Source organism: Schistocerca piceifrons, chromosome 3 (assembly GCF_021461385.2).
Source record: "Schistocerca piceifrons isolate TAMUIC-IGC-003096 chromosome 3, iqSchPice1.1, whole genome shotgun sequence".
NCBI lineage: Eukaryota > Metazoa > Arthropoda > Insecta > Orthoptera > Acrididae > Schistocerca > Schistocerca piceifrons.
In genome coordinates this window covers 192,375,767-192,390,674 of record NC_060140.1, presented here as the reverse complement: position 1 = coordinate 192,390,674, position 14,908 = coordinate 192,375,767, and the positions used below count along the sequence as shown (strand labels likewise).

At 47.4% G+C, this 14,908-nt stretch overlaps 1 protein-coding gene and 1 non-coding gene across 2 annotated transcripts in view; both read right to left on the bottom strand.

The window, feature by feature from the left end:
* Positions 1-14,908, bottom strand: part of LOC124788508 (macrophage colony-stimulating factor 1 receptor-like) — a 335,265-nt gene that overhangs the window by 90,159 nt on the left and 230,198 nt on the right. Inside the window, exons 11-12 of the mRNA XM_047255777.1 lie at positions 14,652-14,845; positions 5,791-6,031 (exon numbers count right to left, since the gene is read on the bottom strand). Coding sequence (XP_047111733.1) covers positions 5,791-6,031; positions 14,652-14,845 — 435 coding nt within the window. The remainder of the gene's footprint in view (positions 1-5,790; positions 6,032-14,651; positions 14,846-14,908) is intronic.
* On the bottom strand, positions 13,431-13,504 carry Trnat-ugu. Its single transcript has one exon. It is a non-coding gene; the product is annotated as a tRNA-Thr (tRNA).

Sequence of the window (14,908 nt, the reverse complement as noted above, 5' to 3'; positions counted from 1 at the left end):
CGAAGTGGCGTCAAATTGAAAGAGCGGCACCCGGCGGACGGTCTGCCCGACAGTGGGCCCTAGCCATACGAATAAAAATAAAATAAATAAAGTAGTCTAATCAAGGATTGTAACCATTTCTCGTAGAAGACAATTTCACTGAGCCGAAACAGGTAAAAGCCTGTGCCCAGAAGGACCACAGTGTGAGGACGCCTGTCCCAGAACTCAACAAAGTAACAAGCTGTGATAGCAAAGTACGTGTGTCAGAGCTTTGTGAAGCCATGTCATAGTGTAGTGAAGTCATGGACGCCCAGCGAATCGAAGTAGGGTCCATCGGCGGCGTTCCCTGGCTGGTGGGCGCCTGAGAGAGTTTCAACTGCCCGGCACTGGCTGTGCAACTTCTTAAGCGGAGTGCCGTCGGAAGAATCTGTCGCCTACTATTTGCGGCCACGGAAGAAAATGGGTCCATGCTTGCTGCGTGTGCTATATTTGAGTCGACCTTGGTTGATCCCTGATAGTTGCAGTGGGCAGAGTGCGGCAGCTTCGTGCACCTACCTCAACCAATAGCGTAACGCTATTTTGTAAATGTCTCCATGGTAACGCCCCAGTGTTGTCGCAGCTCTACAGGCGGTTATTGTTTCCGCTTGCAGCCGTTAGCGCTTCGCAGTTGGAAGTTGGCAACAGTGCTGCAAGCTGTCAGGGATCTTTCTCCGCCGCCATGACTGTAGGGCTGATCAAGCTTCTGCCGGCCGGCGAAGTAAGCGTTGTTTTGGTTCTCGCTGCCTCGGTCCCTAAACTGAGTGACATGGCGCAGTGGTTAGCACACTGGACGCGCATTCGGGAGGACGACGGGTTCAAACCTGCGACCGTCCACCCAGATTCAGGTTTTCCGTGATTTTACCGAATTGCTTAAGGCAAACGCCGGCATGATTCCTTCGACAGGGCACAGCCGATTTCCTTCCGCATTCTTGACACAGTCCGAGCTTATGCTCTGTTTCTAATGACCTCGATGTCGATGGGACACTGAACCCAATCTTCCTTCCCTCTTCCTTTCCTAGGCTTCTGAGCTCGCGTATCGGCTACTGGTGGTGCTGTCCTGCTATTTTGATGGGTTATTTGCCCAGAATGATGAATTCTAAACGCAATAAAACTTTGTATAATCAGAAAAATGCTTCTATCGGAACACAAAAAAGGGATTATGTTTTTGTTTATTTTAAAGACTCTGACTGAAAAGTGGGGTACCAGCTGCCTTATTCTACCTTCCACACCACCTTTAAAACGTTTACCAAAAATTTTGGCATGCGAACATGTTCGCGCTTTTTTAAACATGAAACTCACCTCAAACTCCCACAAACTCGCCTAACTGTAACTCACTTACAACCAACAGTTCATTGCTGTAAATCGTTCATACTCATCCGCTCCCAGCTGTTCACTCTCACTCATTCATTCAGCCCAACTTATCGTCATTATCGCTTTGTGCCTCTCTGCCATTGTCTCCTGTGTGACAGCCACTTTCCCCTTGGATCTGTCCTACTACTGCAGTCTCCACTCGCTTACTACTAATATCTCATTCCTTCCTTCCTATTGCTTCTGTCTCTTCTCACTATTTCTCTCTTTCTGATTGTCGCTGTCTTATAATCTGTCTCTCATTATCAATGACTGTGACTCACTTCTGCGTTCTCTATCTCTTTATTCCCCCCCTCCCCCCACCCCACCCCTGCCTGGCACTGTCTCCTTCAGTCGTCCTGTCAGTTATGTCCCACTGCCAGAGTCTCCCTCTCTCACGCTGCCAGTCTCCCCCTTTCTCTTTCTATAGCACAACCACTATCTACTATCTTCCAGTATATATTACTTACCTAGCGAGGTGGCGCAGTGGTTAGCACACTGGACTCGCATTCGGGAGGACGACAGTTCGATCACGCGTCCGGCCAACCTGATTTAGGTTTTCGGTGATTTCCATAAATCGCTCCAGGCAATTGCTTGGATGGTTCCTTTGAAAGGGCACGGCCAACTTTCTTCCACGTCCTTCTTCCCTAACCCGATGAGACCGATGACCTCGCTGTTTCGTCCCTTCCCCCCTCCCCCCTCCAAAAAAAAATTTATTACTTTCCCATTTCTTTGCCACTGCCACTGCCACTGTCTTCTTCTCTTTCAGGCATAAAAAGCGCGAATATATTCATACGCCAAAATTTTAGGAAAGGTTCTGAGGAAGGTGGAATGACGCAACTGGTACCCCACTTTTCAGTCAGGGTCTTTTTAAATAAAAAGGAATATATTCACTTTTTTGTGCTCTAATAGGTGCATTTTTCCGCTGGTTCCCTTCTTTTCCCTGCTACAGCAGGGCATGAAATTCATACAAATAGAAATTTTGACAGTTTACTTACGCGCATTTGAAATAACACGGAACTAATTTTATAGCCCAGCCCGGATTTATTTGTAAATAAGTTCTGCAAGTGCTTGATTACTACTACATGGGTTTCCCAGATGATTGTGGAGACACTTTACAGCACACTTCTCCGCTCTACGTCACCTTAACCGTATAAGCTTCGCTTTCGCCTCACACCGGATTATACGTGCGTATTTTAAGTGTACAGGTAGGGCGACTTTGAAACTCTGCATCTCGGAAATAGATAAAGATATGACGAAAATGTTCAGGTTGTTCGAGATGGGATCTTAAGAGTACATTGTAAAAATTACAGCCATTTTCTGAGCACAGCTGTCTCGGAATCCGCGGCTGGGTTTTGGTACCCAAAAAACAAGTTTTGCCGAGGAGAAGAGGAGTCGACATTGATTTTCTATTGCCGAGGTGAGCGGAGCACTGCAAACAGCACAGTCGGTTCACAACGTCCTGAACGAGGGCTCCCTAGTTCTGGGTTGGCCGAAGCCATAGAAGCTGGTCGACTGCACGCCACGAATGCCTTGTGTTTGCACTGCGCGAGGAACGTGCAGCTCATTGCCCCCTTAAACATGTGTTTCGTGAGACTGACAATGTATTGGGTTTCGGTAGGCAGTGCTTGCTACCCCCCACAGCTCACACTACCTAGAAAATTTAGTCAGGACGTTGTGAACAAACTGTAATTCCTAGGATAACGTCGCAACTTCACTCTTATACATTAGACGCCAGCTAATACAAATCAGGGTATAATGAGATGGCTACCAGCAGTGATGTGTTGTACAGACACGTACACTATCTGACCAAAAGTATCCGGGCACCTATTTTTGGATATCTGACCAAAAGTATCCGGGCACCTATTTTTGGATATTAATATGGGGTGGGTCGACAGATTATGACGGCTTGAACTCTGCAGGGGGTACTTTCAGTGACTTTTCTGAATGCCTGTGGAGGAATGGCAGTTCATTCTTCCTCAAGAGCCGGAACAGAAGGTAGTGATGATGGATGCTGGGATCTGGAGTGAAGTCGACATTCAAACTCATCCCAAAGGTGTTCCATTGGATTCAAGTCGGGACTCTGGGCAGGCCAGTCCATTTCAGGAATGTTATTGTCCAGAAACCAATGCCTCACATATGCTGCTTTATTGCGGGGTGCACTGCCATCCTGATACGGACACTCATCGTTTCTGGGCTTTTCTTCTACGATATGAAAAACACAATACTGTAAAATGTGCTCATATCCTTCGACACAGCTTTTCCGTAAGTGCAATAAGGGGACAACACTCAGACAATGAAAAACACCACCATACTGTAACATCACCTTTATGTATTTCCCTGTTGGCGTTACACATGACGGCAGATAACGATCTCCAGACATTCGCCAAACCGAAACCCTACCACCAGATTGCCACAGGGCACATACCGCGATTCATCACCCCAAATCACTCGTTCGGAGTCATCCACTGTCCAGTGCCTTAGTTCTTTACACCATCGCAAGCGTCACTAAGCACTGTACTGAGTACAGAAATGTGCGGCTTGTCTGGAGCTGCTCAACGATTGTAGCTAGTGTTTTTTACTCCATACGCCCAGTCAGTGTGCTAGCTGCACTGCTGGTACTACTTCAGAACTAAAGAGTGATTTGTGATACTGATTTCGTACGACATTGTATGCAGTATCGCATGTCAATACCATCCCGCGGGCAAAGTCTGCAGCGGAATTGCAAGTTTCCGTCAGAGGTTGATAGAGGTCATGCGGGACCTGGCGGACCCAATGGTGCGTGCCCGCTGAGCCACGCCTCCAGCAGCTCGGAACCACGAGCGCTCTCTGCCGCAACAATATGGGGTGGCTGGTGGCCACCAGACGTCCCAGTCGTGCTGGGAGCCTCTTCACTACGTGATGGTACACAGACACTGCCTAGTCGCAGCTCTCACAACTTCGTTTGTGCTTTTATCCAGAGAGCTCTCAAATGGCTCTGAGCACTATGGGACTCAACTGCTGAGGTCATTAGTCCCCTAGAACTTAGAACTAGTTAAACCTAACTAACCTAAGGACATCACAAACATCCATGCCGAGGCAGGATTCGAACCTGCGACCGTAGCGGTCTTGCGGTTCCAGACTGCAGCGCCTTTAACCGCACGGCCACTTCGGCCGGCATCCAGAGAGCCTTATGCTTGTGGGCAATGAGTACTAGACTTTATTTCTTACTGCAATATTTGTAATGAGTCTTCATTCGCTTCGAGAAATATAATTAAATCTCCTGTTTGTTGTATTAACTTGTTTGCTAAGCATTTCCGCTTCTGTCCAGCATTCCTACGACTGCAGTCACTGCTCCACTCTGTAGCCCACCTTTCAAATGGTTCAAATGGCTCTGAGGACTATGGGACTTAACATCTGAGGTCATCAGTCCCATAGACTTAGAACTACTTAAACTTAACTAACCTAAGGACATCACATACACATCCATGCCTGAGGCAGGATCCGTACCTGTGACCGTAGCAGCCCCCACCTTTCCTTACCATTGTATACGGAGTTGTAGACAACATTTTATAACCAACTCGTGTAGCAGCCAACAGTCCCCATATTTTAGTACATGAATTCTTCCCGATCTCAGTTTAGCTTTGGTTGTTTCCTCGCGTTTCCATTTCACCGTCACAACACCAACAGTTGAACTAGGCAGCTTTAGAAGGGTTCAAATGTCCCTGTCGGATTTGTTACTCAGGTGACATTGAAAGAACAGTCGACGTTAGAAACAACTGAGCTATCCTTATGGAGCCATTCTGCTGTTATTGCCTCTCTGCTGACAACACAATACTCCCCGCTTCCGCTTAAACTGGTGGGAGAGCCTCTCGTGACATCTGGTAACCAGTCTCTCATTTCACAGGAGTTGGGTTGGGTTGGGTTGTTTGGGGAAGGAGACCAGACAGCGAGGTCATTGGTCCCATCGGATTAGGGAAAGATGGGCAAGGAAGTCGGCCGTGCCCTTTCAAAGTTCAAATGGCTCTGAGCACTATGGGACTCAACTGCTGAGGTCATTAGTCCCCTAGAACTTAGAACTAGTTAAACCTAACTAACCTAAGGACATCACAAACATCCATGCCCGAGGCAGGATTCGAACCTGCGACCGTAGCGGTCTTGCGGTTCCAGACTGCAGCGCCTTTAACCGCACGGCCACTTCAGCCGGCCCCTTTCAAAGTAACCATACCGGTATTTGCCTGGAGCGATTTAGGGAAATCACGGAAACCTAAATCAGGATGGCCAGACGCGGGATTGCACCGTCGTCCTCCAGAATGCGAGTCCAGTGTCTAACCACTGCGCCACCTCGCTCGGATTCACAGGAGTGTCCGGGTTTTTTGATCAGATAGTGTAATGTGGCGTACGCCGCCAGCGGAGCGCTGAGCACAGCCAGACTGCCAGACTGACCCCTGAGCATCTTGACGGCGACGGGCAGCGGCGGCCGGCCGGGCTGTCGCAGCAGGCCGCGGCGCACCAGCCCGAAGGCCCCCTCTCCCAGCAGCTGGTCGGCCAGCAGCAGCCGGCCCGCCGACACCTCCCACCCGTCGCCGGCTTCCTCTGCGTCCAGCGACGACTCCCACTCCTCCGGCGCAGGCGTCGAAGCAGAAGCGGCCGCCGACCCTGGGCCCGGCTCCTTCTCCGCCAGTTCCTGTCGCCGAGTGAGCGACAGTGTCACAGCTTTAACAGGCACTTACACTGACAACGGAAACTCCCCATCGCACCCCCCTCACATTTAGTTATAAGTCGGCACAGTGGATAGGCCTTGAAAAACTGAACACAGATCAATCGAGAAAACAGGAAGAAGTTGTGTGGAACTATGAAAAAAATAAGCAAAATATACAAACTGAGTAGTCCATCAACAACATCAAGAATAATATGAGCTCAGGAGCGCCGTAGTCCCGTGGTTAGCGTCAGCAGCTGCGGAACGGAAGGTCCTTGGTTCAAGTCCTCCCTTGAGTGAAAAGTTTACTTTCTTTATTTTCGCAAAGTTATGATCTGTTCCATGAAAACACGGGATCTGGCCATCTTCAGGTGAGTGCCACTGTAGTAGTACTGGCGAGTACGCGCTGAGCTCCGCTATTTAAAGCCTTCTGAGGTGACATTGCGCATGCGCTGCTCAGCGTGCGCGTTCGTAACGGCTCCGTGCGCTGCGCCTCGCGCCCTCCACGGTGAAAGCCTGGCGTATCGGTATCAGGTCGATTTCCATCTTTATGCAGATAACTACGTCGACTACTAAGTTTCTCTGTAACAGGATTCCAAGCAGAGTTTAGATGATAACCGTTATCTCGATTGATGAGAGTCTCGTTGTCAGACAATCTTATCTTCACAGATTCATTGATAATCGAGCTCCAAAAGTTTGATGTATGGGCCAAAATCTTTGTGTCGTTGTAATTCATGGAATGGTCGGTGGAAATACAATGTTCGACAGTATTTTGGCGGTACGTTGACGACACTTCTATAGTGTGGCCTCATGGTCTGGACCGTCTCCGAGAATTTTTACGTCACATGAACTCCATACGTGAAAACATAAAGTTTACCATGGAGATAGAGAAAGATGGTTGTCTGCCATTTTTAGACGTGTTGGTGCGACGGAAGAGTGATGGCACACCTGGTCACTCGGTGTACAAAAAGCCCACTCATACAGACCTGTATCTACAAGCTATTAGTTGCCACCATCCAGCACAAACAATGGGCGTTCTCAAAACCTTGGTCCACCGTGCCCATACTATCTCTGACGCCAACAGTCTTCAAGCGGAACTGGAACACCTGCAAAAAGTATTTTTGAAGAATGGCTTTTCACCTAGGCAAGTGAACAGGGTGATGAAGACCTACAAACGACGGAACAAGGAAGAGGCCTTCAGGTCGACTGTTTATCTACCATTTATTGGCAATATTTCTTCACGGATAGGCAGAATATTGAGAAAGTATCAAGTGAGAGTCATCTTTCGCCCTCCTTCCAAAATTTCATCGCTGGTGGGATCCGTTAAAGACGACCTGGGCCTGCGTAAATCAAGTGTTTACAAAATTCCGTGTGAATGCGGCAAATCATATATAGGGCAAACAACACGAACTGTGCAGGAACGCATTGTGGAACACCAACGGCATACTCGTCTTCTCCAACCCACCAAGTCCGCAATCGCCGAACATTGTATTTCCACAGACCATTCCATGTATTACGACGACACAAAAATTTTGGCCCATACATCAAACTTTTGGAGCTCGATTATCAATGAATCTGTGAAAATAAGATTGTCTGACAACGAGACTCTCATCAATCGAGATAACGGTTATCAGCTGAACTCTGCTTGGAATCCTGTTACAGAGAAACTTCGTAGTCGACGTAGTTATCTGCATAAAGATGGAAATCGACCTGACACCGATACGCCAGGCTTTCACAGTGGAGGGCGCGAGGCGCAGCGCACGGAGCCGTTACGAACGCGCACGCTGAGCAGCGCATGCGCAATGTCACCTCAGAAGGCTTTAAATAGCGGAGCTCAGCGCGTACTCGCCAGTACTACGACAGTGGCACTCACCTGAAGATGGCCAGAAGACTCTGCGCCGAAATATCGTGGCAGGACGTTACTGATATCCGGCAGTTCTCCCGTGTTTTCATGGAACACATCACAACCTTGCGAAAATAAAGAAAGTAAACTTTTCACTCAAGGGAAGACTTGAACCAAGGACCTTCCGTTCCGCAGCTGCTCACGCTAACCACGGGACTACGGCGCTCCTGAGCTCATATTATTCTTGATGTTGTTGATGGACTACTCAGTTTGTATATTTTGCTTATTTTTTCATAGTTCCACACAACTTTTTCCTGTTTTCTCGACTGATCTGCGTTCAGTTTTCCAAGGCCTATCCACTGTGCCAACTTATAACTAAATCTGAGGGGGGTGCGATGGGGAGGTTCCCTTGTGAGTTGACAGAAATCATGGGATACCTCCTAACACCGTGTCGGACCTCTTTTTGCCCGGCGTAGTGCAGAAACTCTATGGCGTGGACTCAACAAGTCGTTGGAAGCCGCCCGAAAAAATACCGAGCTATGCTGCCTCTAGAGCTGGCCATAACTGCGAAAGTGTTGATGGAGCAGGTTTTTGTGCACGAACTGAGCTCTCCATTGTGCCCCCCAATTGTTCGATTGGTGACCAAATCATTCGCTCGAACTGTCCAGAATGTTCTTCAAACCAATCACGAACAACTATGGCCAAGTGACATGGCGCATCGTCACCCATAAAAATTCCACTGTTGTTTGGGAACATGAAGTCCATGAATGACTGCAAATGGTTTCCCAGTAGCAAAAAATTGGCTCTGAGCACTTTGGGACTTAACTTCTGAGGTCATCAGTCGCCTAGAACTTGGAACTACTTAAACCTAACTAACCTAAGGACATCACACACATCCATGCCCGAGGCAGGATTCGAACCTGCGACAGTAGTGATCGCGCGGTTCCAGACTGTAGCGCCTAGAACCGCTCGGCCATCCCGGCCGGCTTTCCCAGTAGCAGAACATAACCATTTCCAGTTAACGATCGGTTTGGTTGGACCAGAGGACCAAGTACATTCCAAGTAAACACAGCCCACACCGGATGTCCCATGCGTCTGTCTCCAACTATCACTCCACGTTAAGCCTGTTAATTCCCATCGTATGGCCAGAGTCACGTCGGACACTTTTTCGCACGAATCTCCTGAGTGCAATGACCTTTCATACGTTGTGTACGCGATACTATCGCCATTTCTATATGTGTATATGGCTATCCCATGACTTTTGTCATCTCAGCGTACATAGTGGCATTAATTCCGGACAATTATATTGAAATGTTCGTTTATTTTAAAGTAGCGAGACGGGCGTAAGTTGTGGTGTACTAAATAATTGCATTATGACTCTGTTTTTTTTACAACATGTAAACTGAATATCAATCATTTTTAGAAAGTGTGATATGTTAATTTTTTATTAAAAATAAATAAGTGAACTCAATTTAAAACCTTCACTACTTCACGCACTTGCGCTTATGTAAGTAGGATCGATTTCCAAGAGTGTGACAACACCAAGTGTTAATGGGCTACAGCTGTTGACCCATCATCGAGTTTATATTTGTTTACAACAGGTTTATTCTTGTGATGGACAAAGTATATCAACACTGCTGACCATAAAATTGCAACATCATGAAGACGGCTGGCAACAGACATCAGTCAGACGCGAAATGTACTACATGGTTTGGAATGCAAATGAGAAGCATTTCGGCACAACCACACGAACTGGTAGGAGTAGCGGCATCTATGCTCTGTATAGAAAGAAAAAATATGTAGTGCTTTTCTCATTGAGCAATCTCAACTGAATGTTGGTTGTTTGTGAGATCAGTCGTATGGATTTTGTAACAAGGAGCAACGCAATGTCTACCACTTCTTGTCGGAATTGGATCCTGCCAGCATTGTGGCCTCTCGAGACCGCAGTTTATCATTCTGCGATATTAATGCTCGTATTGGTCATGATCACACGACTGTCATGCAAATATGGAACTAATGGGTTCAGAGGGCCATGCAGCATCTTATATGCGACTAGTGGCCGAGAAAACAGACGTACTTTTCGTTCTGCTGTGCAAAGTCGTACAGCCACATCATGTACTTTGAATCAGTAAATGAGCTTTTTTGCAGCACGTCAAGCATCCACACGGACAATCTGACGACTTCAGAGCACCACGGACTGTGAACAGAGCGACCATTACTGAGGGTCTCTTTGACGCGGCAGCACAGAGAGATGCACTGACAGTGATGTGCCGAAAAACACTGGCATCAAGTCTTCTTTCAGACAAGTCCCTGTTCTGTACATAGCAGAACTGGGAAAATAACAGCATGTGGCCTCTCTGAGGTGAAGGGATACTGCCAGATTGCATTCATCATAAGAGTCCAGCACCTGAAACGATTACTTTGGGTGTCTTCGCTATACAACACAATGACCTATGTTTTGTAAACCTGGCAATTTAGACAGCAAGTTTTACAGAGCTAACGTATCAAGGCCAGTTCGATATCTCCACGACATTGTCTTTCAACAAGATAACGAAAGATTGCACTTTGCATTTGCTGTCCTGACCTTCCTCAATACTGAGCGTGTCCGACTCTCACCAGCACGTCCTACAGATGTTATCACTGACATGCCACCATTCACCAGCCGCTATGATTGATAAACTCTGGCATAGAGCTGAAGCGGTATGGAATGACGCACATCTCTCTGGCATTCTAGCTCTATGCCCAGCGGGGCTAAAGCCGTTGTTGCTGCCAGATGTGGCTGCTCTGTGTACCAAATCAGCTACAAATTTAGTCATGTGCACTGCTTGAGAAAAAACGTGAAGCACCCAGAAGGGGAAAGTGAAACTTCCCAAGGTGAGAAGGTATGTGATGTTGTTTCTGTGATTCCAAATTCCAGTCAAAGATACAAAGAATTTGGTAGTATGGGCCGATTTACCAGTATGACATTGGACCTGTTCCGGCCCCAATGCATATGCCCATTAAGCTGCTGTATCCTCTCCTGAAGCAAACTAGTCCACAACTGTTGCACGTGGTCGTTGACATGCTGGATTCGAGCAGTAGGAGCTGACATCCAAGCTGGTCCAGCACATGTTCTAAAGGGAACCAGTCTGGGGATCTTGCTGCCCAAGGGCGCACCTCAACATCATGCAGACAGTTCGTAGAGACATGTGTCACGTGTGGACCAGCAGTGTCCTGTTGAGAAATTACGTAACGATGCTGTAGCATCAGAGACAACACATGAGGACGCAGGATGTCCGTGATGTCCCATTTTGCCGTCATAGCTTCCTCAGCCACCACGAACCTCGAGGAAAAGTTATATTCGATGACTCCCCAGACTATGACGCCAGGGATAACATCGCTGTGCCTTTCCAAAACACTGAAGAATGTGACCTCTTCCCATGTTCCGCTAAAAATGATCATTTGGGGTAGTGCAGAATTGCAATTCATTGCTGAATACATTGCGATGCTATTCATCAACAGTTCATGCTTTCCAATCACAGCACCACCCCAAAAATAGCCGTTCATGTTGTGTTGATCATAGTATTGTACACATGGATTGGTAATTCTCTAGGCTGGCTACTGCCAGTCTCTGACCAGTAGTGCCGGATGATGCATTGTATTGCAGGGAGGCCAGTACTCGTTTTAGGCTGGCAGGCGCAGATGTAAAGCGGTTACGATGCGTTTGGCGCATAATTCTGTCACCATCAGAAGAGTCCGCCCGGGTAGCTGAGTGGTCAGCGTGACAGACTGTCAATCCTAAGGGCCCGATTCCCGGCTGGGTCGGAAATTTTCTCCGCTCACGGACTGGGTGTTGTGTTGTCCTAATCATCATCATTTCATCCCCATCGACGCGCAGGTCGCCGAAGTGGCGTCAAATCGAAAGATCTGCACCAGGCGAACGGTCTACCCGACGGGAGGCCCTAGCCACACGACATTTCCATATACCATCATAAGAAACAACTATCGCCTGGCTCTGACTGTGGGTTCTTTGATTGTTCGGGGAGAGCGTTCAACTAAACTACAGTGTATAAAATATTAGTTCACTTTATTACGTGAATAGTGAAAAGATTTACTTAAACTGATACAGTCCTTTGCCACGGGAGTGCTTGATAATTTACAACAGTGGTTAACTATTGAAGCATCACTAGATGCTGTAATTAACAAAGTGTTCTATTGAAGTACAGGGTTCAACATTTACAACAGTACATATCCACCTGCGACTTCCATAACTCTTCATCCTACACAGCACTTCCATGCGCACCTCTATTTTGACCACCATGCGAGGGTGATACTCCGCTGAGGGAGAGGTGTTGCGTTCTGAAGCACTTCCCACCCGTTGTTGCGGATTGCAATGAGACATCATAATGTCTGTGGTATTAATGTGTGTCGCTGACTTTGGTGTGCCACTTTGGACAATATCACAATGATCCTTCCTTGTGGTAGTGAAACGGGGTCAACCAGAAACTTGATGACAAGCACGCCACCCCTCACATTTACATGTAGTCCAATTTTAGGGCCACTGTCATATCCGAATGCCCCGTAAATCTAGATACTGCACGAGTCGCCCAGTTGGCCAAAAAGAGAGGCCCACAATGTGGCCTCTATCACACTGTCGGTTTGTAGTGACGCAGTCTCACGTGAGTAAGCTACATCTCCGTGTACTTCTCAGCGATCACTCGACATCTGATGTTATTCCCAGTCCTTAAATAAGAGGGGCGTTTGAGAAGTCCGTGCAAAGTTTTTGAGATGGCACCACCGGCGCGTATCGAGATCATGTTTACTTAGTAGCATCTTTGGAAAGAACGAACACCAAGTTTCAGACATATTGCTCTATTTCTTTGTGTCTGGTATTCGTGTGAATCAAGGAACTCGAGTGGTTGTCAAAAAATGGACAAAAAAGAATTTCGTGTGGTGATTAAACATTACTTTATGAAACGCAAAGCACCCCAGGAGACTAAAGAGAAGCTTGATAAACATTACGGTGACTCTGAACCTTCGATTATAACAGTTTATAAGTGGTTTCATAATTTTCGGAGTGGCCATATGGGCACAAGTGAAGCCCTGTGGAGGTTACGACTCCATAAATCATTGATAAAATCCATGATATGGTAATGGACGACAGAAGAGTTAACGTGCGTGAGATTGCTAGTGCTGTGGGCATCTCGAATGAATGGGTGCATAATATTTTGAATAAACATTTGGACATGAGAAAGCTGTCCGCAAGATGGGTTCCGCGATTGCTCACGCTTGACCAAAAACGAAATCGTGTGAAGTATTGCAAGGATGGTTTGCAGCTGTTCAGGAAGAATCCGCAGGACTTTAAGTGTCGTTTCGTCACTGTGGATGAAACTCGGATACATTACTATAGTCCTAAGACCAAACAACAATCTAAACAATGGGTTACCAAGGGAGAATCTGCACAAAAAAAGGCGAAGACCATTCCTTCGGCCGGAAAGTTTATGGCGACTAAATGATGACGACAGGTGTTGTTGATATACCTCGATGTGGACAGTTGAAAATGTGTGCCCCGACCGGGACTCGAACCCGGGATCTCCTGCTTACATGGCAGACGCTCTATCCATCTGAGCCATCGAGGACACAGATGAATAGTTCGACTGCAGGGAATTATCCCTTGTACGCTTCCCGTGAGACTCACATTCCCAACTGTCCACAATTCTACATATGTAATGTACCTTACAGACATTTGCCCAATCACTCATTACTCGCGCACGCTTTGGCGATTCCCATAAGAGTTTGGGCAACCTGTGCGCATTCGCACAGACGAAGGTCAATGGCTGGGTAGCCTTTAACTATATATATATGTGAAGACAGTAACTGTTCTCGAAAGAACAGATTACTGTTGTTGACAGTAATCTGTTCTTTCGAGAACAGTTACTGTCTTCACATATTTATGGCGACTGTCTTTTGGGATTCGCAAGGGATAATCCTCATCGCCTATCTGGAAAAGGGTAAAACTATTACATGTGCATATTATTCTTCGTTATTGGACCGTTTGAAAACCGAGCTGCAAGAAAAGCGCCGGCGATTGGACCGCAAAAATGTCCTTTTCCTTCACGACAATGCACCAGCACACACCTCAGCAGTTGTGGTCGCAAAATTAATGGAAATAGGATTCCAACTCCTTTCACATCCCCCCTATTCTCCAGACTTGGCTCCCTCGGACTACTATTTGTTCCCCAATTTGAAGAAATGGCTAGTGGGACAGAGATTTGCAGCAACTAATAGCTATTTTACAGACTTGGACAATTCCTATTGTTCGGAAGGAATCAACAAATTAGAACAGTGTTGGACGAAGTGTATAAGTCTAAAAGGAGACTATGTCGAACAATAAAAAAAGGTTTATCCCAAACACGTAAGTAGTTTTTATTTTTGCACGGTGTTCTACCAGACCTAGTAACAACATTAAAGCACCCTGGTGGTCTTTCTACCTGTGACAGAGCAGTGCAACTCTGATCATTGAGATACGCGTTAATGCTGCGTACCTCTACAGTTACATTAGCATCTGAGTACGTCTTCAGGGTGCTCCTCTTCTTTTGGCACGCGGTGTATTCTTTCTACTATGTTATAAATGCAGGCTAAGTAAAATTTTCTTTATTTACTATCCTTCCTGGCGTTGGAATTTTAATGGCCATCAGTGCACTTACAGGTCCTTCAGCACGTAAGCAGATGTGGAAGATAAGTAGTGATTAGTTGCAGGGAGAGAGTGGGGTGAGGCTGCATTACCTGGAAGCAGAGCTTGGCGCGCCTCCGTCGAACCCTGCGGGAGAGGCAGCGCGCTGTGAACGCCGCCCCCGCGCCGCCCATGGCCAGCGCTGCGAGGGCAGCGGCCGCCAGCGCGTACGGCGAGGGCGACGGCAGCGGCGGCATCCCGCGCTCTGTCGGCGCGCCTCCAGCGCCGCCCACCGCGGGCGCCGCCCCTGCGGATTCGTCACGCCGCGTCAGGAGCGTCCGCTTCACTGCAACCCCAGGTCGTGCCTCCA